The sequence below is a fragment of the Cololabis saira genome, chromosome 9 (assembly GCF_033807715.1).
Source record: "Cololabis saira isolate AMF1-May2022 chromosome 9, fColSai1.1, whole genome shotgun sequence".
Classification (NCBI taxonomy): domain Eukaryota; kingdom Metazoa; phylum Chordata; class Actinopteri; order Beloniformes; family Belonidae; genus Cololabis; species Cololabis saira.
In genome coordinates, this window is record NC_084595.1 from 19,248,297 (window position 1) to 19,273,681 (window position 25,385).

A 25,385-nucleotide genomic window follows, 5' to 3' on the forward strand; every position below is an offset into this window, starting at 1 on the left:
CGGCAACGTGTTTGTGAAGTGTGATTTCTGTTTGTAAGACAGTCTGATTTCACTGAACAGAACAATAAACGCTCGTTTATTGTTCGTGCCATTCTGTGGGGGGTGCTGAGTGAGAATGGAGTCCGGGGCCCTCTACTAAGGGCTGTCCGGTCTCTGTATGATCGAAGCAGGAGTCTGGTTCGCATTGCCGGCAGTAAGTCAGACTTGTTCCCAGTGCATGTTGGACTCCGGCAGGGCTGCCCTTTGTCACCGGTCCTGTTCATAATTTTTATGGACAGGATTTCTAGGCGCAGCCAGGGGCCGGAGGGGATCCGGTTTGGGAACCTCAGGATTTCATCTCTGCTTTTTGCAGATGATGTTGTCCTGTTGGCTTCATCAGACCGGGACCTCCAGCATGTGCTGGGGCGGTTTGCGGCCGAGTGCGACGCGGCAGGGATGAGAATCAGCACCTCCAAGACCGGAAAAGGGTGGCATGCCTTCTCCGGGTGGGTGGAGAAGTCCTGCCTCAGGTGGAGGAGTTCAAGTATCTCGGGATCTTGTTCACGAGTGAGGGAACAATGGAGCGTGAGATTGACAGACGGATCGGTGCAGCGTCCGCAGTAATGCGGGCCGTCGCGGACCGTCGTGGTGAAGAGGGAGCTGAGTCGAAAGGCGAAGCTCTCGATTTACCGGTCAATCTACGCTCCTACCCTCACCTATGGTCATGAACTTTGGGTAGTGACCGAAAGGACAAGATCGCGGATACAAGCGGCCGAGATGAGTGTCCTCCGCAGGGTGGCTGGACGCTCCCTTAGAGATAGGGTGAGGAGTTCGGTCACCCGGGAGGAGCTCGGAGTCGAGCCGCTACTCCTCCACATTGAGAGGAGTCAGCTGAGGTGGCTTGGGCATCTGTACCGGATGCCTCCTGGACGCCTCCCTAGGGAGGTGTTCCAGGCATGTCCCACCGGGAGGAGACCCCGGGGAAGACCCAGGACACGCTGGAGAGACTATGTCTCTCGGCTGGCCTCGGAACGCCTCGGACTCCCCCCGGAAGAGCTGGAGGAGGTGTCTGGGGTGAAGGAAGTCTGGGCATCTCTGTTGAGACTGCTGCCCCCGCGACCTGGGAACGGATAAGCGGAAGAAGATGAGATGAGTGAGAGCTGCATCGCAACTGGTCCGGCAGAGGCCAACTGAGCTTGGAATGGCACACAATGTGATGACTGATGTTTCCAGTTCTCAATTTGGAGCCAGTACAAATGCCCTAACACCGGTTAGTGATGATGGCAACACCATGCTCTCCATAATTGCAAGGCAGAATTGAATTTCTGCTCTCCTGGCACAACCGCATAACATCTCTCATTTGCCACAAAGCGAAATCCAAGTGTTTGATGGGGATCCACTTCACTATCATGTAGTGTTGTCCTGATTGATCGGCCACCCAATCGATCGGGCCCGATCACGTCATTTTCAAAAGATCGGGATCGGCCAAAACAGTATCGGGACATACTGTTATGGCTCGGCTGGCTGGTCTCCGACTCCGCGACCCCGTAGCGCTGGGAGCGCGGAGTCGGCCGGCTCCGCTCTCTGACCCTCAGCTGCAGCTCAGAGCGGCTCCAGCAGCTCCAGGCCAGTTCGTCTTATTTGTTTGCTTGTTGCTCTGTGCCTATGTTTTAACATATATTAATTATTAAATCATTTTATAATTGTATTTAACAATACAGACAGTTGATGTGTGTTTATTATAAGATTTTGGGCGGCGCCGGCGGCTGAAGAGAAGTTTGTGCTGGAGGGAAAGAAGCGTGGCTAACAGAGAGCTAACAACAGCTAGGATAGGCTCAGATAAACGGTCTGAAAGTTTTAAAAACAAAGAAAAGCTGTCAGAGAAATGTGACTGTAGTGTTATGTAAATGATTATCCGTCACTCGTAAATCTTTTGGTCCACTTTATTGACTCGGTATCAACACAACGGATGACGGACTGCTATTTTGCGGGACCGGTGTTACGGTCTAAACCGTTTTTCTCTGAACAACCACACTTGGTTCTTACGCTCCGTGTGACATCATTACAACACAGTGACAGAAAACTATAACAGCCGCAATGAATAGCTGCTGCTATTCATTTCATGCTGTTGAGAATTCTGGTTAAGCCAAAATGCATTTTAATTTTCTTATTGATTGTGAGTTTGACTGGATGTCATTCAACTTTTGAACCTAGTACTGGTAGGTAAACTACCTCCTTTTGTGAAAGTGAAATTGATTTATTTTTGTTATTGCACTATTCTGCACTTTTTGTTTTAGTTTACAATTTCATGTTCCTACATTTTGTGGCACCAGTGCTGATAAGCTTTGTTTTGAGCCAATGATGCAGTCAGTGACAAAAAAAAAAAATGTCCATGTTGGAGAGAATGGACAATACATTTGTTTTTACTTAATTTACTTTACTTTTTTTTACTTTACTTTTTTACTTAATTCATTGCCAAAATGTATCTTGATCGGGAAAACGTATCGGAAATGTATCGGGAGCCAAAAAAAGTGATCGGATCGGGAAAAATCGGGATCGGCAGATACTCAAACTCAAGTGATCGGGATCGGATCGGGAGCTAAAAAATCCTGATCGGGACAACCCTACCCAGTAAAGCAATCCCTGAAGGACTTTTGAGTAGCAATAGTTATCACAAAGAGGGTAAAGTTGAGAAGAAACTTAAATAAATCAAATTACATCTTAAACCTGGTAGTGCAGCCGTCTCACAGCAAGAAGGTCCTGGGTTCGATTCCCGCCGGGGAAGCTGTGGGCGCTGAAGTGCGTGTTAGTTCCCCCATGACTTCAGCGCCCACACCATGGGTGGGGTTGGTGAAAGGATCTTTCTGTGTGGAGTTTGCATGTTCTCCCCGTGTTCCCTTGGGTAGCTAATGTGAGCTACCCTCACAAAAACATGCACACAGTCCTGGGTTATACATGCCCCCTCTGGCCAACCGGGCCGCCAGATGGGGTAGGGAGGATCCTGCCGGAATAACGTGATCCTTCCATGCGCTACGTCCGGCCGGAGAATCCTCACCCTGTCTGGTGAAAAGATGCGGTCCGTCACTCCTCAGGATAAGAAGGAGACCTGAGCTCGGTATAGGGCCCTCCCTGGGTTGGTAGAGGGGAGCAATGCCCAGGACTGTTACTTAGGTATGAGCACTGGGTGATGAAATGGGTCAAAAATCGGGGATAAAAAAAAAAAAAAAAAAAAAAAAACCTGAGTGCCCTTGATATGAGACAGAAGGCACTAGAAATAAAGACAGACAACTTCTCTCAGTAAGGTTTTCTTATTGGAGATTCAAAGCAAACTTACACAAGGTTTACCGTGGTTTAGACTTGGCCCTCCCTTAGTTGGAGCCTTGATTGGGACCAATCCCCCCCACTGGTTCCCAGGTGCAATCAAATTATCAAAGAAACAAGCTGTGACTCGTGAGTTTATACAAACATGATTACATCACACTGAAACATACTTTTATGCAGTAACGTACATTTTCTGGTAGCAGGTGAATTAAAAAGCCAAATCTCTTTTCTCTCGTCTAAACATCAGTTAAACTCAGCTGTTAACGAGTATTTGCAGTTATGAGGAATACACTTTGTTGTCCAGCTGTTGTTGAACGCTCACTCCGGCTGGTCCTCCGGCAGTGTTTCCAGGAACATCTGGATTTCTCTACACCTCTTGTTCCTGCCTCGCTCGCTGATCTTCTTCAGCGCTCGGATGCTGTTCTGCTTGGCGTGGGACTCCAGACGGATCTCTGCTGTCTTCATGTGGTAGGTGATTGACCTGTCCCAGTCTCGCCGCTCGAAGTTTAAGTATTTAGCGTAGCTGTTGTAGACCAGCTGCTTGTCTGCAGGTTCCAGGTCCCGCCTCAGCAGCTCCTGGTAAATACGATCTGCCTTCTGTAGGCCCCCGCTTGCTTTTGCATGTAAGTTTGCGAGGTCGAGCTTCTTCATGAGGGCAGAATCGGGGTAAAGAGGAATCATCTGTTCATGCAGGCTGATGGCTCGTTCCATCATGCTTCTAGATGGGTTTGGACGACCGTCCCTGAAGAAAACGATTCTCCATTTGTAGCAGAGTGCGGCGCACCTCTTCAGGTATCGATTATCAGGATAGTCCTTTAGGACCTTCTCTGCCAAATTGATGGCTTGGTCGATGTCGTCCAGCTGTCTGTACACCCTGAGCAGGACCTTGATCCCGCTGTAACTGCTGACAGGTTTCAGTATAATCTTTTCCTCCAGCTCATGAGCTTCATCGTTGACTTGCTCTCCTTTCTTTGCTTTTATGAGCAGCTCCACGGCAGCGAGGTACGAGTCATCTGGATCCTGCTCTCTGGCCTCTCCCATCTCCTCCCAGATGTCCTGATCCAGGTCTGTGTCACTGTGCTTCTGAGCGCTCACCCTCCCAATCACGCGGCTGGTCCGCCAGTGCACCATGTCCGGCTGCATCTCGATTGCCTTCTGGAAGTAATCTGCAGCCAGCTGCTTCTTGTCTTTGTCAAACTTCATCAGGGTCCAGGCCTTCTCTGCGCAGATCTCCGGGTGGAGCTCATCCTGGGATGGAGACGGGTGTTCCCTCAGCAGGGCGTCAACCTTTGACAGGTAATCCTGACTCTGTTTGTCTTCTCCCAGAAGGTGGTGCAGCCAGGCCAGATTCCCGAAATTCACCACCAACCAGGGACCTTCATCCGTGTTCTTCAGCCGTCGGAAGGCTTCGGTGGCCTGGCTGAGGAAACGCTGGGCCTTTTCTTCATCACCAAGCTTATAGCAGATGAAACCCTGCAGGTTGTAAACATGACCCAGCCAGAGGTTTCCCTCGTCGGTGCCGATGTCTTCCAGCTCGTCCCTGCTACGGATCAGTCTGGAAGAGCTGGAATCCAGGTCCCAGGTGAAGTGGCACTCCAGGCCCTTCAGTCTGGACTCCAACGTGGACGGGCTCTGATCAGCACTGAGGGGAAGACATTTAAAAATGTCACACAATCTGATGTAAAACCTCAAAAGAAAAATGAAGTAAGGAGCTTCAAAAAGAAGCAAGGTAGGGACTAAGGAAGGATGGAGGAAACAATGAAGCAAGGAGGGATGAATGAAAGGGTGGGAGCTGACCAGAGCACCACCAGTGCTGTTTACAGATGTACAATGGCAACTGAATGTTTGTAGGGGAGGGTTTCCTGTCGTCATGACAACAGATGGCAGCATCCAGGATCTACACTGTTCATGCACCACAGGGGAGGATTATATTCATTTACTTTAATTATTTTCATCTGTAAAGACAGGAGTTCAGATCTAACTTCTGATCCCTGTGGAACTGATACTCAGCAGCCATTGGCTCATCTGGGTTTAAGGGGCGGGTCCTATCGATGGATGAGTTGGTCGGCTCTTATTCTTCACTGTCCGCTCAGATATAATCCTGCTTTAATAAAATACTGCGTTTTACATGTGTTGTAGTTGAATAAAACGTTTTTTTTCATGGTGTTTTAATAGGCCGCAGCGGTTTTTACACGTGCTCATTAAACGCTGCAAATAAGGATCTTTCAGTGACGCAAATAAGCTGTTAATCTGTTAATAACAATAACTGTGCAATAATATAAGATGTGCAAATCATATGTGCAATATCCACCAGTCTACCTCACAACACTCTACCTGCTTTTTTTGCACAGTTTTTTTCTTCTATACTGATCATATTCTGTAATTATACATATTTTACATATTTTATATATACATTATTTTTGTATTTTTTTTATATATTTTTTACTTTTTAGTCTTTTACCCTTCCCCTGCATGCGTGTGCTAAGTGTACTGCTGCCAACAAAATAAGTTTCCCCACTGAGGGAGAAAATAAAGGAATATCTTATCTTATCTCTTATCTTACCTGACAGGTAGAACAGGTTTACACGACAATGTTATTTTTGCTGTTCACAAATGCTTTTTTCATCATCATTTGGTATTTTAAACTCTGTTTTGTTACATAATATTGGGTTTTGTTACCCTTTTAGCTCGCCATACCTCTGGATCCATCTGGACAGGTAAAAGTGGTAAACGGGTGGATGCTCACCTGTCCCACCTGTAAACAGGCAGCAAAACTGATCCAGTACCGTGTAATGATCAAATCAAGATATATAGAATTTAAAACTAGTATTTAACTAGAAACAAAATGTTTTGAAAAAAGACGGCGAATTTAAACTGCGGTCACGCCATCTACGCTTCGGAGAGGCGCAGTCACGCTATCTGCGCTTGGAAATCGATTGCGCGTCTACAGCGCGTTGTACGGTAAAGCGTGTGGACGGCTTCAAAACGGTTATTATTATTATTTTCATGTCTTGAAATAGATACATATGTCATTCCTTTTTGTAGTTTTACTAAAGTCTAACAAAATGATTAAAAAAAACAAAAAACAAAAACAAACGCCCATTCAGAATCCCCTTCATTTCTATATAGGCAGATTAAAAAAATTAATAAAAAAAATTAAATCAAATAATAGTCAGCACACTGTAAAATATTCTTGTTCAGCATGTCTTCAAGTACCTCTGACATCATTTTCAAGTTCTTTTACCGTAGAATTTTATAATAATTACATGCTAAAATCATACCCAATACACAGGAATATAGGCAGATTTCAAAAATGAATAAAAAAATCAAATCAAATAATAGTCAGCACACTGTAAGATATTCTTGTTCAGCATGTCTTCAAGTACCTCTGACATCATTTTCAAGTTCTTTTACCGTAGAATTTTATAATAATTACATGCTAAAATCATACCCAATACACAGGAATATAGGCAGATTTCAAAAATGAATAAAAAAAATCAAATCAAATAATAGTCAGCACACTGTAAGATATTCTTGTTCAGCATGTCTTCAAGTACCTCTGACATCATTTTCAAGTTCTTTTACCGTAGAATTTTATAATAATTACATGCTAAAATCATATCCAATACACAGGAATATAGGCAGATTTCAAAAATGAATAAAAAAATAAAATCAAATAATAGTCAGCACACTGTAAGATATTCTTGTTCAGCATGTCTTCAAGTACCTCTGACATCATTTTCAAGTTCTTTTACTGCAGCAGTTTCTAATAATTACATGCTAAAATCATACCCATTCCTGCTGAACTCTGGATTACCTGGGGACAAGTTATAAAAGATTGTACTTGAATTTTCTAATGATATTGTAATATATAGAACTGAATGTGCATCTGATATCAATTTACCATCCAAATAATCCAAATATTTAAAAAAAATCAGCAGTAATTCAACATGACACTCATGAGCTAAAGAGTAGTTTCTCCTGTGTATTGGGTATGATGTAATTATTAGAAAATTCTACGGTAAAAGAACTTGAAAATTATGTCAGAGGTACTTGAAGATATGCTGAACAAGAATATCTTACAGTGTGCTGACTATTATTTGATTTGATTTTTTTATTAATTTTTGAAATCTGCCTATATAGAAATGAAGGGGATTCTGAATGGGCGATTGTTTTTTTTTTTTTTTTTTATCATTTTGTTAGACTTTAGTAAAACTACAAAAAGGAATTACATATGTATCTATTTCAAGACATGAAAATAATAATAATAACCGTTTTGAAGCCGTCCACACGCTTTACCGTACAACGCGCTGTAGACGCGCAATCGATTTCCAAGCGCAGATAGCGTGACTGCGCCTCTCCAAAGCGTAGATGGCGTGACCGCAGTGAATTAAAGGGGAATTTAAAAATATGGGATTATTTTTAAGATAATGGCTGAGACAAGAAGGAGACCAGGAGGGAGGGAATAGGTACAGAAGAATGGAGGAGACAAGAAATGAGCAAGAAGGAAATAGGAGCATATATGAGCAATGAAAATATAAAGCACACACGAATAAATATATAATAAAAGATAAGAGGAACAAGAAGATGAGAAAAGGGTTCAGACTCAGAGCGGAGAAAATCCGGATACTCGCCTCATGATGTGAATGTTTTCAGCAAATCAGAAGTCTCCTGTAAGGTTTGATTGGTCGTTTCTTTCCTCTGGATCACAGATGGAGACTCTCCTCTCCGTGGGCTCGTACACGCTTTTAAAGGCGAGCACCGAGCCGAGCAGCATCGCGTCAGACCAACTTAAGTTTCACTTCCCAGAAATGAAAACTTAAATCCAGATCAACAACTCAGAATTATTAAGTTACATGTTAACCAGGCACGCCCAAGCCAGGGGGCAGGGACCATAATCATCATCATTAATGATGAGCCCGCACCATCATTGATTAACTGAATACTTACAGATTTGACAAATCTGTACATCTGATTAGTATATTTCCGTCATGATTATTTTGTATATAGATCTGTATGTTAGTTTGCTCTTTTATTTGGTTTGTTCGTTTGCATCATTGTCTGCCTCAATCTTGCTGCTTGTTGGAGGTTTCAGCAGTTTTTCCAAGGACTAAAAGTATATTGGTCTCCGAGATGCGTCTGTTTTGATCTCCGCTAGATTACAGTAAAACGCACACAGTTAATTATTGATTACGCAAAGGCTTGGTCGTGTCCGGTTAACGTGAAACCTAACTCTGAGTTGTTGAGCAGGATTTAAGTTTTCATTTGGGAAATGGAAATGGAAATGGAAGTGAAAATTGGTATGACTTGACGTTGCTCGGCTCGGTGCCGCGCCTTCAAAAGCGCGTACGAGCCCACGGAGACGAGAGTCTCCATCTGTGACCCAGAGGAAAGAAACGACCAATCAAACCTTACAGGAGACTTCTGATTTACTGAAAACATTCAGATCATGAAGCGAGCAGGGGCGGATCTGTTACCACCCTATTTTAATGATACCATGCTCAAAAGCTCTCTTTTGCATTAAAATAAGGCATGAAATTATATTTTTTTAACTATAAAATATCATTGTTGCCCTCTAAAATAATGAGTTAAGTCAAAGGCAGACTACCGGTAGCTGGACATCTGCACGAACTGCACAAAAAAAAAGCCGACTTAAGCGGGAGTTCGCGAGTTCGAGCCCAGAGATGCCCATAACGAGAACGTTTGAGATAGTAACACAAATGAGATAGTAGGAATAAAGGTTCATTCTACACATTTCTTTCCCTAAACTATGTCCAATTTGGGACAGTTAGCCTTGTATAAATTCTAAAGGATCTTACTATTTGAGTTTATAACAATGGAATAAGAGGAAGAAAGTCATAAAATCACTTATAAACATACATTTTTATTGAAATGATAATAACAACAATAGAAACAGCACAAATCACAATAAATGCTGACTGATATTTATAAACTTCTATTAACTTATATAAATATATATTTACATGGTAAAAAAAACAGCAATAACAACAATAACAATCGTAGCTGTAACGTTAAGATAATAATAATAATAATAATAATAATAATAATAATAATAATAATAATAATAATAATAATAATAATAATGATGATGATAATAATACATTTTATATGTAAAGCACTTTTCATAAAATAATCTCAAAGTGTTACAGATACAAAATAAACAAAAAGGAATAAAATCAAGACACATAAAAAACCAGAAGTAAAAGCATAAAAGCACAGAGACAATAAAAACATCTATAAAAGACCAGGGAAAGACTTCCTGAACAGAAAAGTCTTCAGCCCCTTTTTAAAAGTCTCCACAGACTGGGGTAGGCGTAGGTGTTCAGGGAGGGAGTTCCAGATGTGGAGGTTCAGGGAGGGAGTTCCAGATGTGGAGGTTCAGGGAGGGAGTTCCAGATGTGGAGGTTCAGGGAGGGAGTTCCAGATGTGGAGGTTCAGGGAGGGAGTTCCAGATGTGGAGGTTCAGGGAGGGAGTTCCAGATGTGGAGGTTCAGGGAGGGAGTTCCAGATGTGGAGGTTCAGGGAGGGAGTTCCAGATGTGGGGGCAGCGGAGCAGAAGGCTCGATCTCCCATGGAAGATGTAGAAAGGCACGTAATTACTCATTTATATTTACAATACTAATATTTTACAATAAGATGTAAAAATGCATGTAATGACTAATATTTAGAAATTAAAATAAAGAAAAACACCAATAACAATAACAATATTCCCAAAAAGATGAATGTTTAAAAGAAAAGCTGCTAAACCCAAACACAAAAACAAAACAGCAAAAAAGTTACCACCTACTAAACTAAACACAACTAATTAACTTTTAAGAAGCAGGAGGGTCCTTGTTTTCTGTAGTTTTTTTTTTTTTTTTTTGCTTTTCTGTAGCCCTTTTTCTCCAATACAGCCCTCCATTCATCATACGATTGTGTCTCTGTTTCTCCACAGTGCCAGTTGCCAAAATACTGCCTGTGTGATGGCGTTTTTCGGCTTTTGCACTTGCTGCAAATAACCACATCTGTCTTTTTTATGTATTTCCTTTTTCCTTGGGCTGTGTGCTCTTCTACCTGTTTCCTACGTCCGCTTTCAACATTGATAGCATAAAATATTAAAAACAAACCATGTAAGACACAATGGCATCTAATGAGCATAATAGGGACAATACAAAAACAATACAAAAAAGAAAAATGCGAAATAACAAAAAGAACCCATACTCTGTCTAGTAACACTAACCCACAATGACAACTTGTAACCCCTTTATTTTAGCCAATTCCAAACGAAAATCCCACCATGTAGCAGCCTACCTGTGCTCTTTAACCAGCATGAGATAATAGATAATATATATATATATATATATATATATATATATATATATATATATATATATATATATATATATATATATATATATATATATATATATATATATATGTATAGGTGAGCGCTGATCTTTTCCCTTTCATTTTTAGGGCCAAAAAGGATCACCTCTGTCTTTTCTGCATTTAGCTGGAGAAAATTCTGGCCCAGTGCTGATGCAGAAAAGCTCTGCTGAGGTTATAAAATCAATTAAATTGACTCTAGATACAAGCATGGCAGTAAAGGTAAATTTGTTTTAAGATTAAAGACACAACTTACTTGACTTTTCCTTATAAATTACAAACATGTTTGCTGATCACAAAGCTGAAAAGCACAAATAGACTGAATAAAGACAAAGAACCCTCCTTTGTGGCATTTACTGATTTATTTATCTTGATCTATTTGTCTATTTGTCTCACTTTGCTACGTTCCTTAAGCTTGAGCTACAGTTTTGCCACAGTCACAATGATAAAACACAAATACTATTTTTCGTCGTAGACAGAGAACTGAGGCACTCGTGAGGGTAAGATTAATTAAAATGCCTTTATTGGTACATGGCTAATCTATTAAAAGAGTGTCTACGCGTTTCAGCCAAACTGGCCTTCGTCAGGACAGAAGTGAAATGTTTGTCAGACAGCTCAATTCACAGTTAAATAGATAATTGCAGACAGCTACTCAGTGTGAGCAGGTAGGAGGTCACATGACCTGAACAGCAAGACCTGCCAATGACAAGCAGAGGGTGAGAGACTCTGTACACTGTACAGAAAGAAACAAATAATACAAAATCACAGTCAATAAATCAGCATTGCACATTTAAACATTACCTAGTCAATTAGACAAATCAAAAAATGCATACAATATAAGTATTGAGCCTAACAAGAGACTAAGGAACCGTCATCAGAGTCAATCTTAAAGGACAACAAAAAACACCAATAGTCACAGAATACAAAATACACTCACAGAAAAGGAGAAAAGTCGAATTCTCCATTCAACTATTTTTCGTCATTAGATGGCAGAATATTCTTATTTTAACAATAAGAAGAAAAAAATTTTTCCGCGTCGACTGCATCGTCACATTAGCTTCCGGAAACGGAGTAAAACATTTTTATGACTAAGTTCGAGAGAAAAGGATGTATAAACATTCTCAGATATATACCACATATTTTAATATGTAAAATTACGAAATCTGATAATTTATGTATCAAGGAATATTTTTAACCACAAAATACATTTGTAGGCATGTATATATGTCTATGTTTGTAGGTATTTTATTTTGAAGCCTGTAACCGGAAGTGTGTTTAGTTGTAAAACTAAACTTAACTGTTAAACTGTTAACAGATGAAAGGCTGTGTGGGTTTAAATACGGCCACAACTTAAAACAAAAGATATTATAAATCAACAATGTGGCTCTTTGTTTCATGCTGCAGCAACCAGGGAACTACGAAGCTGTTTGTTAGACGCAGTATAAATGTAACTAAGTATAAGTAACTAACGTGTAACTAACGTAATGCAATTAACGGCAAAGAAACAGCGACCAATCAGGTGAAAGAACGAACTTCCGGTTGTTGGGCGAGTATAAATATCTCCGCCCAACGGTTCCAGTCACAGTTGCCATAGAGACGCTTTAACGTCTGTCTGCGTAGCGAAACTTTTATCTACTTGCCTTTTTTCCACCTTAAATCAGCAAACATGGTAAGTGTTTCTTAATTGTCAGGTTTATTTCGATTCAAAAGTTGAAACTTTCTCACCTCGTGTCAATTTCTTTGTTAAAATGCGTCATCAATTTTTCTTTGACATTGAGTCTGATAACGTAATGTAAAATTAAATTTCTCTGCTGTTAAACAGGGTTCGTGTTTGATACAGAGATGCTTTTCTTTTCATGTATATGTGTATTTTTTTAAACCAACGCCCAAAAGGCCGAAGCCTAAATTTCAGTTTAATCACGAGAACTTTCCTACGGAAATGTATTACATCCACATCCCAATTGCTCTGTTTTTCTGAGTTAACGATATAACATTTTAATGGAAAAAAAATCTGCTGTTTTTCCTCACTCGGCGAGACGCCTTCAAAATAAAAGCACTAAATATCTGTCTGCTTAAAACATAACAAATAAAAGCCTGGCTTTAAAGAACGTTAATGAGAAAACATAAAACACATTTATAGAAATACTCTACTCATTTCAAAGGCCATTTACATTATTAACTCATTAACGTTCTTTAAAGCCAGGCTTTTATTTTATTATGTTTTAAGCAGACAGCTATTTAGTGCTTTTATTTTGAAGGCGTCTCGCCGAGACCTTGTAAAGTGAAGCCTAACTGACACAAAAAGCACCTGCTGGTAAAAGGGGAACAAGGTTTGTTTTGTTTGCTACTCCAGCAGATCAGAATGGGCTTGCCGTCTGAACATCCACAAAGTCCTGAGGTTTCTGCGCAAAGTCGACAAACTAATAACAAAACCATCGATATAACTTAAAGACAAGAGTATCTCCTAATGTTTCAAACCAAAATAAAACTGGATTAAACTGGACAGGAACATGTTTGCTTCCATGAAATCGAGCTCTCAAGTGAATGAAGCTTCTTGCAAGTTTTGAGGAAAAACAGATTTATTTTTTAATTAAAATGTTATATCGTTAATTCAGAAAAACGGCCATTTTTTAATTTTATTATTTTTTTATATATATGTGTGTGTGTGTGTGTGTGTGTGTGTGTGTGTATAATTTTTTTAGTTACTTTAATTTTTTGCGTATAATCTTTTAATTTTATATTTATATATAATGTATATATATTTTTTCTTTTTATAGTAATTACAATTTTTTGCGTATAATCTTTCAGTCTAAAGTGTTTCTCTTGTCTTCTCCTGAAATTCCCAGCGTGAGTGTATCTCGGTGCACGTGGGCCAGGCCGGTGTTCAGATTGGAAATGCATGCTGGGAGCTTTACTGCCTGGAGCACGGCATCCAGCCGGACGGACAGACCCGAAGTGACAAGACAGTCGGCGGAGGAGACGACTCCTTCAACACCTTCTTCAGTGAAACTGGAGCTGGAAAACACGTGCCGAGAGCCGTCTTTGTGGACCTGGAGCCCACCGTCATCGGTGATGATCAGTTCTGCTGCTTTTCAGTCTGAGCAGATCACATTTTAATGATTTGAAACTGCTGACCAGGGGTGAAAGTAGGATAAAGTTCTTGTAGGAACTAACCCCTCCCCACGGGCCCAACCTCAGACACAAATTCAATTTTACAATTTTAAAATGACGATGAATTAAGACACAGAGCATAACTTATTGGAAAACATTTACAGAACAGAACAGAATTATTGTGAACAAATCTGAAGGATTGGTGGCCATCAATATGCATTGTCCCATCTGTAGAGCCTGTACCAATAGGCTATACTGCAGGGCAACAGGGTTGGTTTTTTGTTATGACGCGTGCTTCAAACTGATTCAAAGGCTCAGACTTAGGATCCGGGTCGGATATGCCAATCCATTTATTCCATATGCAGCAGCAGTCAAAGCAAACATAATTCCACTGTTTAAACTTAACATAAACTTGTGAGTGACAGAACGCCTTTGCACGTCTTGCACGGTCGAAAACTGTTTGTCTTCCCCCTGTCGCACCTGAGTGCAATCATCTCCCAGGAAGGTAATAATAGTTACCATGACAACCACCCACCAAGACTGATTGACAGGCTAAACATGACGTCACCATAAGGGGGATGACAATTCATATTCAGTTTAAATAAATAAAACAAAATAAATCAAAATATTTTGGCTCCAACACCATCTAAATAATTATCATCTTTTTTTTTTGGCCTTTGTCCCCCCCTCTCTTTCAGATGAGGTGCGGTCGGGGACCTACCGTCAGCTGTTCCACCCCGAGCAGCTGATCACTGGCAAGGAGGATGCTGCCAACAACTACGCCCGCGGACACTACACCATCGGGAAAGAAATCATAGACCTGGTTCTGGACCGGATCCGGAAACTGGTGAGTTCATCTCAAGTGGTTTTCACCTCCAAGGCATCGACTGTTTCCTCACGGTTTTCTCTGTGGACAGGCGGACCAGTGCACCGGCCTGCAGGGCTTCCTGGTGTTCCACAGCTTCGGCGGGGGCACCGGCTCTGGTTTCACCTCCCTGCTGATGGAGCGTCTGTCCGTGGACTACGGCAAGAAGTCCAAGCTGGAGTTCTCCATCTACCCGGCCCCCCAGGTGTCCACGGCGGTGGTGGAGCCGTACAACTCCATCCTGACCACCCACACCACCCTGGAGCACTCCGACTGCTCCTTCATGGTGGACAACGAGGCCATCTACGACATCTGCCGCAGGAACCTGGACATCGAGCGTCCCACCTACACCAACCTGAACCGGCTCATCAGTCAGATCGTGTCCTCCATCACCGCCTCCCTCCGCTTCGCCGGCGCCCTCAACGTGGATCTGACGGAGTTCCAGACCAACCTGGTGCCGTATCCCCGGATCCACTTCCCTCTGGCCACCTACGCCCCCGTCATCTCGGCGGAGAAGGCCTACCACGAGCAGCTGACCGTAGCTGAGATCACCAACGCCTGCTTCGAGCCGGCCAACCAGATGGTGAAGTGCGACCCTCGCCACGGCAAGTACATGGCCTGCTGCCTGCTGTACCGCGGAGACGTGGTGCCCAAAGACGTCAACGCCGCCATAGCAACCATCAAAACCAAGCGCAGCATCCAGTTCGTGGACTGGTGCCCCACCGGCTTCAAGGTGGGCATCAACTACCAGCCCCCCACCGTGGTTCCCGGGGGAGACCTGGCCAAGGTGCAGAGGGCTTTGTGCATGCTGAGCAACACCACCGCCATCGCCGAGGCCTGGGCTCGGCTCAACCACAAGTTTGACCTGATGTACGCCAAGCGGGCCTTCGTCCACTGGTACGTGGGGGAGGGGATGGAGGAGGGGGAGTTCTCCGAGGCCCGGGAGGACATGGCGGCTCTGGAGAAGGATTACGAGGAGGTGGGAGTTGACAGCGTTGATGATGGAGGAGAGGAAGAGGCAGGGGAATATTAAGACGTAAGCGGCAGCGTCGGAAAGGAGGACGAAAGAGGAGAATTAGATCCCTTGAACATCCGTCAGCCAGTTCTCAAGTTTTGTGTTCATGACGGAAATGCAGTTGATGTTTGTTTGTGTTCATGATGGAAATGCAGTTGAAGTTTGTTTGTGTTCATGACGGAAATGCAGTTGATGTTTGTTTGTGTTCATGACGGAAATGCAGTTGATGTCAGTTTGTTTGAGTTTGGCATCTGAAATGTGTTAAGTCTGGAAATCTGAATTAAAGTGAATTTGTCAATGTTTCACTTTTAAGCTCATTCACGCAAGTGCTGAAATGCTACCGTTTCATAATAGCAGCTTTTAGGGGGGGGTCTGACACTTGACTCCACCCTCTCTGTAGGCTCTTAGATCAGTGTCATATTAAACTAAACTCACTTTAGTCCCCCTTCAAAATCTGAAATCAGTTAACCTTTCACTGATTTCTGCTGCAGATCTAACTGTAACTTTCACATTGGATTAATGAATGCAGAAATACACACTTTTGTGAAAAATTTACCATTTTATGAAGTGGGAATTTATTTATTTTATTGGTGTTCACCTCGTCAGTGCAAACTCAAACTGTCCTGGAAAGGAGAACAACGGTCAGATTAATTACACTTGGATGAACCCTCAGCAGCAGGTGATGAAGCTTTTTTCCCCTGATGGAAGACACCAAGGATGGATTCTCAACATCTGACCCCACCAGGAGTTTGTTCCTCGTTTCATCTTTGCTCAAGTAATTAACACGGATCATCCTTTTTCTATTAAAAAGGCACAATAGTTCTGGTCCAAATCCAGGGTCAAACATAGACTAAAACTGGACAAACCCCCGGTGACGTCACTCAGGCTTTAAGAATCCTTTTGAAGCCTGTTTTTCTCTTTTTGTCACTGAAGGTGCAATGTTGATAGAAACTGAGATCACCAAAATCTCAGATCATCTAAAAAATATCCAGGACGTGCAGACCTCTGAACCAGATCTAACAAGCCCACTTTAGCTCATTTACTGCGGATTGCTGTATACAGCTTTTCCTGTGAAGCAGTCAGTGCAACAGACAAAGCACAAATATGCATGGACCAGTACTGAGTTAACTTCTCACTACAAGATTCTACATGGTACCAAAGTTGTTCATATTCATTATCACCCCAACACTGAGATGTGGAGTGCAATGGAGTGTAACGTTTGACACAAAGTACTTGTCGGTGGGACCGCGCTCCTTGTAGGCCAAAGCAGATGCTCTGCACCTGAAACTGCCACTGGGAAGCATACAAGAGTTCTCATCATTTGCATTCAGTTTTTTTACCTTAAGACCTTCAGGTGTTGAAATGAGTGACAAACCCAAAGCATGAATTAAATCTTGTCCCATCAGAAAAAGTGGGCAATGTTTAGACACCAAAAAGGAGTGATCCATCTCAACGCACCACATGACCAGTTGCAGAAACTGAATGAACAAACCGTCCACTGCTTTGGCTGCAGAGGACAATCCCCTCAACACGGAGTCTGTTGCCCCTGAATCTACTTAAAATGTTATAAAGCCAATAACACCAGTAATATTTGTGGGAGCTTATGGTAAGTGGAATATGACGATGGTGAATTCACCGTTGTAGTACCTTTTTTCATCCAGGAGAGGTCGCCAGAAAGCTTTGTAAGCAGATATTCATTGTATTATCAGTGGGGACAATGTGTGAGTCCCAGCGGAGTCTGCCAGTCCCCGCTCCTGTCTGGAAGCTCGTTCAGATATTTCTGTAGCAACACTTGAAATGAGGAGGTCTGGACAGGTTTGAACAGAGCAGACGGATACAGTGATATTAGCATCAAAGGTTAGCATGAAAAGAGTCAGCCAAACTAAAATAGCTGAGAGAGATTTACATAAGGTGAGCAACACACTGTTGTGTGTTGTATTGTAATACTTGCTCTGAACTTCTTAACCCACAAACCACACGTATTATAATAACAAACTAAAATTAATACTGAAACTAATGGAAAAATACAAAACTATAATAACTATGGATACCCAATAATCAAAACTAAAGTAATGACCGAAAAACATTACAGATCTGAATCAACATAAATAACTGGTACATGTGCTTCCTGCTGTGCTCTTTGTTATCCAGCTGGTGATGGATCCACTGTTTTTAGCACCTCACTCCACTCCTCTTCCCTTTCTCTCAACCTCCTCTCCTTACGAGGCATGTCTGCACAATTAAATATCCTGATAAATAAAATTAAAATCTGATGCATCTGATTAGAAGATATTGGTGAATGAATGATGGGTCCACACTTGAAAATGGAAATCTTTTTCTTTTAAAGGCCATCGGGAGAAGGACTGAGCCAGGGGCGGAGGTTGTGACACCCAGTAATCCAGCAGCACCCCAGCACCCTCACTTCCCTACCTAACATCCCCTGAAGAAAACCACCCACCCCAGCGCCATCTCGGTCCTTTCTCCGGTCTCTGAAGTGTTGAACTGCTTCATACGTCACTCAAGTTCAAAAGTCAGTTGTCACGTGACCGATTCACTGACTCAGTCAGTAAATACCAGAGAGCCACATGAGTGAAAATAACAAAAACAAAAAAGGCCTTTGACAGAAGGGCACTTTGGGCATCTGAGCAAAGGGCTTGAGCACCCTCCGCACCCCCCTCTGCACGTGCATGCAGCCCGGTTTGGTCCAAGACGGAGTTCATCATCAAACAGTCATGGAAATAAAAAGACATTCTCTGAATATTTTGGATAAAAAATAAATTGATTTTATTTTGAAAGGTTCAACATTCAGCTTCTTACAAAGAAATGTCATAAAAATAAGTTAGAAGTTCTTTTTTTTCACTTTTTATTTCTTTCACAATTTTCATTTTTGCAAATGACACAGAAGAAAGTCCTTCAAGATGTTGGATTTTTATTATAACTCAAACATAATAAAAAAAACAAAAAACAAAAGCATAATATAGATATCTGATTAGTAACAGGAGGAATCGCTGGTGTTACATGTTTTTAATCATTTTGATTATGTTTTTTGTTTCCTGTGTCCCATAATAGGAAGATGGATGGATGTTTGTCGTTTGTCGCCTCAGTTGTGGGGATGAAGTTATTTCACCCTCGGGTTGACTCCTACGCAGCGTTTTCCCTGCAGAAACACAAATATTTAGATTCTGAATGAAATGCTTGAAACTGAACTTGCTGAACCAAAGATAGCTTTTTCTAAACTTAGATTGATAATCCCCCAGCTGGCTCTGCGAAGGTTAATTTCACACACACACGCCTACGTTTCTTTCAACATCCGTCTCACGGTTCCCTTTTACGGCGGTTGCAGGCTGGGGTTTCCGCACAGAAGTGGAGTCTCTTATCTGGAGTTCACGCGCACGTGGGATTGATTGTTGGTGTCTTTCGACATCTGAATGAGCGCATGACCTTTGTTGTTTCACACACACTTGAAGCTGAATGCGGCTTGAAACGCTGTTTGACTGCGAAAAAGGGGAACCAAAAATAATATTTCCTTTTTCTTCTTTAGTGTCGAGTTCAGTGGTTTTTGAAGAGACGATAAACTCTCACTTCTGGCTGTAAATGTTGAAAGTTTTTCAGAAATCAAAACCTCTCTGAGTCAAATCAGAAACACCTCTGGTGTCTGAGGTCCGAGTGTGGAGCTGGAGCCCGGCGCCGACCGCTTCACTTCAGAACCAGCACAAACGGTCAGAACCACAACAACCCGTGAGACGGGATCCGCTGGTCTTTAGGCTGCTTAACGTCAACCTCAGAAGACCAGCAGGGGGCGCCCTGGAGCAGCATAGACTACAGACCACGCAGGTCATACAATGAAGAAAACTACAATCTGCAGTCTATATCCCATAATTCAATGCACCACCACAGCAGGAGGCGGTCGAAGCGGTGACATGACCGGCATTAGTTGTTTCTGAGGTGGCATACTAACATCAACCACCTCTACTAGTATGCAATATATACTGTACGCCGTACTGAAGTATACAGTACGTGGTTTCCAAAAACCGTAAAAGTAGCCCAGTTGTATGATGGGATACAGCGTATAAGGAAGACTGGTCAGTTCAAGCATTTTTCACATTCTGCAGGTTTTACAGCAGTTGGTACGTTGTGTAGCAACGAGACGCGATGGCGTCGGCCCAAACGAGTGAAACCCTTTCAAGCGTGGAGCGGTAAACTTACCTTGCTGTTTTTCTTGCACTGCTTCCTCAGCTTGTCCACGTGTCTCGTCACCCCACTGACCCACGGGTCGTCCGGACGGGCGCAGATTTTCTTGTTGTTTCTGGTCACCAAGCTGCAACAACAGGAAGTGGTCCGGTCAACCAACACCACGGGGTCGTTTGTGCTCTTTGAACATCTTGCAGCATATAAAACTTACATTGTGGCGTCGATATTGCAGCCTTTGGACTGCGGGTAGTAGTCCACGACCCGGGACTTGTGCAGCGATTTGTTGGAGACCGACAGGCAGCAGTCCAGGGCCCTCTGGGCCAACGTCACTGGAAGACAGAGGAGCCCTTCAAGCTCACGTTCATCATCCCAGAAAACATCTACTTTCTCACCAATGTCTTAATGTTCACTAATGATCATAATAATGATGACAATATCCAGAAGAAATGTGCTTTTATTGTTGTGTTGCTGCATTGCAACCGACAAAAAGAGGCACAAGTGCTGTGTGAATGTGTGACATGGAAAGGCATGAGGCACGGATGTTATAATCAATCAGCGCTGCAAGACTCGGCCAAGTACGGTTATAGCGGCCTCCACCGTCGGAGCCGAGGGGATAAAACAAAAAAAGGCATGAAATACAAAATAAAACCACATAAGAGCTGGATTTAATGTGCTAACTACAAAATAAAGCACGTAAGACCTGGAAATCATGTGCTAATTACAAAATAAAATCAAGTAAGACCTAGAAATAATGTGCTTACTACAAAATAAAGTCATTCGGACACAGAATGACGCTGGGAATCACCAGTGTAGTGTTTTACAGCGATATCAGTCCCAAAGGGGCCGTAGCCCCATGGAAACTAAAGAGGGAGGAATCAGGGGCTACAAGCTAAACTCCATAAAGATGAAAGGATAGAATAAGCTCATTTGATTTTCATTAACTCATTGTTAGGATGCTCCAGTACCTGACAGGACAAGAACTGTCATGCATCACCTTGTTTATGACTCATCAGTACTGTCGGCATAAGTTGAATAGAGTTTAAAGAGGGAAAATTAAAACCCTCTTTTACAACCAGGATTATGGTAATTACAGTCCAGCTGTTGCTACTCAGCTGTTGTCTCGGAGGACTTTACTGTCTATAAAAAAGCCTCTGATCCCTGAAATACAGTTAAAAAAAATGCTCGTAAAACATGCAGCAGTCTGCCTTTATTGTGCGCCGGGACGTCCCAGTCCCTCAGACTCCTCAGCTGTGACGTCAGCTGGTTAAAACTTCAGAGGAGGAGATAAAGCCAGCTGTCACTCAAGAGTCACACCTTACTTTAAGTAATTTAAGGTCCAGAACATGCGGTCTTCAGCTATGTGGGGCTGATAAAGGACAAGAGATTATCTGAATCCTGATAAAAGCTGAACGACGTCCTTCTTCAGCGCGTCTGATCTGGACTCAGGATGCAGAGCCCGGGAATTGACCGGGAATTCCAGCAGTTAACCTTTAGCTTCTTTTTATTCTCACAACAAAGTTTGCACCGTGCAGCGGGGAATACCGGTGCCACACCTTCATTAAACAAAGATACAGCACCTTACACAGATCTGGGTATTGATGCTGACCTGGTTTCTGAGACATGACAGCGTTTCAGTGGTTGTCATTCACCTGCTACAAACTCCAGCTTATGAAGTCACAAGTATCCTTGTCCATCCACCCTCTCCTGTATCCTGTCTTTCCCACCCGATTAGAGAGGGATTTAAACCACCTGAGGTGGACTCGCCTCCAGCTCAGATCTGCACACAAACCTCAACATCTCAACGGCTTCCTTCCTTTCAGAGAAACTCCTGAAATCTCAGCTAAGTTACTTGTTTTTTTGGTTTGCCTTCGGATGTGAAAGATTTGGCAGAGACTCAATTCCTTTTTTCAGCTTGACAGCGATAGAAGTTTAGACCGGTGTCAGGGTGTGTGTGTGTGTGTGTGTGAGTTTGTAGCAAAAAAACCTCACCTGTGCTGCAGCATGTGATGAAGAGGAGGCAGAAGAAGAGCTTCTCCGCAGCCATGACGAGGTGGAGATGGCGATGTGGTTTCTGTGTCGGGCTGATAAGGAGCCTGTTTCTTCCCCTCGACACCTGCTGCTGCTGGAACTGGAGTGACTGTCTCTCAGAGTCACTGCTTATATGCAGTGGAGAGACACTTTCACTTTCTTTATGACCCCTCCTCTCCTTCTGCCTAGCCAAACAAAAAACAAAAAAACAACGGAAAGATGGCCAGCTGTAGGTGGTTTTGCTGGAGTAGATTAGATTAGCAGATTCATCAGATGTTTGCACAACTGCTCAGAAGTTGTGTTTTGAACCTGCTGCGTGAAATCATGGACGATGACCTTCCAGAAATCCAGATGTGGTCGCCTCCGAGTACGATGACCTCGACATGGCTTGATGCAGCTGTGCATGTTTGCAGAAATAGTTATAAACCTGCAAAAATGAAACCGGTTTTGTGCTTCTGTCATCAGGATTCTGGACTGAGAGGAGAATGTGATGGATGGATGGATGGATGGATGGATGGATGGATGGATGGATGGATGGATGATGGATGTATGGATGGATGGAAGGATGGATGATGGATGGCTTGTCGGGTCCCCCTACAGCGTGGCGTTTGTGAGATTTACTCTTCCTCCGTCTCTTGTTTTCTCCTCCATCATTACTTTCTTTCAATCTTTCAGACCACGTTCAGACTTCGCTCAGGAACCCGAACACAAGCGCTCAACGCTAACTCCAGAACCGAACATTCCAGGACAAGTTCAGATCCGATCACTCCGGCCAGACTGGGTGTGGAAATAGTGAACAGGGACCAGGACGTCGCCATCAGGTCCCTGAAGAGTCAGTCGAGTGTCAAACAAACTTGATCTGTTTCATCTTGTTTTTTCTGTGAATTATGAAAATAAAACATGTTTGGTCTTTTATAGTGAAAATGACGTGTGTTTATGTGTAAATAGACTGATGGGATCTCGGGACGCTTGTTGCCGTGAGGTCTCCAGGGGGCCGTTGTCTCTGCCATGATGTCCACCAAAGCTCTGCGAGCTGGCTCGCTTTTGCTGTGTGACGATGTAAAGTTGCAGGAGGCAACTAGAACAAGAGTCTGAAGTTATTATACCTGTTTTTTAGTAGCGAGGGGAGAAGTAACCAGATACCTGGTCACCAAAAGTAATCAGATACTCCTTCAAATGAAATTGAAACATAACGGTAAAAATGAGGAAGTCCACTTGCAGATGGACTCAGTTCTCAGGAAAGTCTGGTTCTTCTTTTGCTTCTCGGCTGCAGAGTGGAAGCTGATGATATTCTGCAGAAAAACACAAAACAATAACTTCTCAGTTTGACAGGGGGTTGGAGGACTGCGGTAAAGTGAGCTGCTGTTTGCGAGATAGTGGTAAAGTGAGCCGCTGTTTGTTTTTCGTTGGGCGCGCACTAGAGTAAATACGGTAGGCACGGTTCTCGAGCAAAGTGAAGGTCCTAAAAGATACATAAAGCATACGTGCTTTTACTGGAGAAATGTGGAGAAAAATCACCTCCAATATGAGTCAACTTCTTAGTTATATTTCACTGCCGTAAAGGGGAGAAAAATCACCTTTCAGTGCCATTTTACTGTAATAATGTGGAGAAAAATCTGTTTAAAATGACCCCTATAATAAAAGCCATTTACAGAATGCTGACATTTGATCTTACCTCATATCAATTCCTTCATATGTGTGTTCCTCATTTTTTTGCATATTGTTCCTGTCATCTCACTCTACCTCTGGTACAATTTTGGTAACATTTTACTGTAGAAATTTGGAGAAAAATCATTTTGAAATGACCCCTATGATAAACTCAATTTACAGAATGCTGACCTTTGACCTTAAAACTTAAACTTAAACTTTATTTATTTGTATAGCGCCATATCATACAATATAAAATGCAACACATGGTGCTTTACATGCAGAATAAAATAACAATAAAAAACACAATTTAAAACATTCCATACGACCCCACCCCCCACGCGTACACACACACTCACTCACACTCATATACATGTGCACACACTCACACGCCCACACCCACACACACACACACAATAAGTGGACTGGTGACATGGCTTAGCACTAACAATCCAGGTGAGGAAAACACTACCTATGGGTGGCCGTCCACACTGAGAAGCTCCACCGACCACGACCACCAGGAGCATCGCCACAGAGACCCCCCCAACCCGGACAGACCGGGGCAGACCCCACACAGAAGGTGGAGCCCTCCCCCAGCTACCCAGGCCTGAGGGATCCCCATGACGACACCCCCATGGGCGGAGCAGGCACACCTCCCAGTGTGAACGACCCCCCTGAGGAAACACTGGAGCTAAAAACTAAAAGATTAAAAGAAAGTAAGAAATGCCTAAAAGTGTAAAATTTTAGAGAAATCTATATAAAACTTAAGATGAATAATAAATAACATAAAGTAAAAAGTCACTAAAATGGATTAAAGTTTTAGAGATGATAAAAGAGCTAAAGAAGTAGACACAATACATAGCTAAAAACAATAGGTAAATGAGATCAGATAAAAGCCAAACTAAAAAGGTGTGTCTTGAGCCTCCTTTTAAAAATATCAACATTCTCTGCGGCCCTGAGGTTCTCTGGCAGGCTGTTCCATAAAGAGGGGCCATAATGGCTGAATGCAGCCTCACCGTGGGTTTTGGTCGCGGTTCGGGGAATGGTTAAAAGGCCGGTGCCAGAGGACCTCAGGGTCCGTGAGGGTTGATACAGTAAAAGCAGATCAGATAAATAAGATGGCCCAAGACCGTTAAGACACTTAAAAACCAGTAAAAGAACCTTAAAATCAATCCTGAAACGGACGGGGAGCCAATGCAGCGATTTTAAAACAGGTACCTCACATCAATTCAATTCCTTCATAGGTGTGTTCCTAATTTTTTTTGCATATTGTTCCTGACGTCTCACTCTACCTCTTGTACAATTTTGGTAATAGTACTGATATGATATAGTGTTGATATTTTTCCCCTGCATGTAGGCTACACTTCTTCCATAATATTTTCCATAATATCTGTCCAGTCTGACACACACACACACACACACACACACACACACACACACACACACACACACACACACACACACACACACACACACACACACACACACACACACACACGTCAAATCACACATAGCCTATGGCAAATAAATAGCCTAATTCATGAATGATTTTTTTAAGGGTATAGACTATATAGTATTGTAATTACAAAACTATAAGTGATTATATTTGTTTTAACATCAATTATTAAAAAGCATTGTAACGACTTTAACTTGTTGAAAATTATCAATTAGGTCTACATATCCGATTGTTCTCATGTAGGCCTATCAAATACAGTTAGCGCTAATGTCTTATGGATGGTGGTTTACACTACTTACCCCTGTCGTGGATGACTCATCCTCTTGCGTCTTGGATATTATAAAGATGCGATGGCACTGTTCTCTAATCGTCCAATTTCTCGCCAA

The 25,385-nt window shown here is 42.6% G+C and overlaps 3 protein-coding genes across 3 annotated transcripts; 1 reads left to right on the plus strand and 2 right to left on the minus strand.

The window, feature by feature from the left end:
• Positions 1 to 3,277: 3,277 nt before the first annotated feature.
• Positions 3,278 to 8,108, minus strand: LOC133450981 (interferon-induced protein with tetratricopeptide repeats 2-like). Its single transcript, XM_061729891.1, has 2 exons — positions 7,935 to 8,108; positions 3,278 to 4,942 (listed from the first exon to the last, which is right to left on the minus strand). The coding sequence occupies exons 1-2, from the start codon at positions 7,937 to 7,939 to the stop codon at positions 3,619 to 3,621; spliced, it is 1,329 nt and encodes a 442-aa protein (XP_061585875.1). The 5' UTR covers positions 7,940 to 8,108; the 3' UTR covers positions 3,278 to 3,618.
• A 4,241-nt stretch (positions 8,109 to 12,349) lies between these two features.
• LOC133451543 (tubulin alpha-1B chain-like) lies at positions 12,350 to 15,710 on the plus strand. The gene is made up of 4 exons (XM_061730677.1): positions 12,350 to 12,355; positions 13,533 to 13,755; positions 14,496 to 14,644; positions 14,715 to 15,710. Exons 1-4 carry the CDS (start codon positions 12,353 to 12,355, stop codon positions 15,693 to 15,695), a joined length of 1,356 nt encoding a protein of 451 aa, XP_061586661.1. The 5' UTR covers positions 12,350 to 12,352; the 3' UTR covers positions 15,696 to 15,710.
• A 2,780-nt stretch (positions 15,711 to 18,490) lies between these two features.
• LOC133450982 (C-C motif chemokine 4-like) lies at positions 18,491 to 22,228 on the minus strand. Its single transcript, XM_061729893.1, has 4 exons — positions 21,858 to 22,228; positions 20,080 to 20,197; positions 19,884 to 19,995; positions 18,491 to 18,834 (listed from the first exon to the last, which is right to left on the minus strand). Exons 1-4 carry the CDS (start codon positions 21,910 to 21,912, stop codon positions 18,796 to 18,798), a joined length of 324 nt encoding a protein of 107 aa, XP_061585877.1. The 5' UTR covers positions 21,913 to 22,228; the 3' UTR covers positions 18,491 to 18,795.
• Between the last annotated feature and the right edge of the window lie 3,157 nt (positions 22,229 to 25,385).

What these genes read in the sequence shown, in the direction of transcription:
- LOC133451543 (XM_061730677.1), top strand. An exon ending in CCTGGAGCCCACCGTCATCG is followed by an intron (nt 13,756 to 14,495) that starts GTGATGATCAGT and finishes CCTCTCTTTCAG; the next exon opens with ATGAGGTGCGGTCGGGGACC. An exon ending in TGGACCGGATCCGGAAACTG is followed by an intron (nt 14,645 to 14,714) that starts GTGAGTTCATCT and finishes CTCTGTGGACAG; the next exon opens with GCGGACCAGTGCACCGGCCT.
- LOC133450982 (XM_061729893.1), bottom strand. Translation starts at nt 21,912, where the DNA reads ATGGCTGCGGAGAAGCTCTTCTTCTGCCTCCTCTTCATCACATGCTGC. An exon ending in TGCAATATCGACGCCACAAT is followed by an intron (nt 19,996 to 20,079) that starts GTAAGTTTTATA and finishes CTGTTGTTGCAG; the next exon opens with CTTGGTGACCAGAAACAACA. An exon ending in AGTGCAAGAAAAACAGCAAG is followed by an intron (nt 18,835 to 19,883) that starts GTAAGTTTACCG and finishes GTGTTTCTGCAG; the next exon opens with GGAAAACGCTGCGTAGGAGT.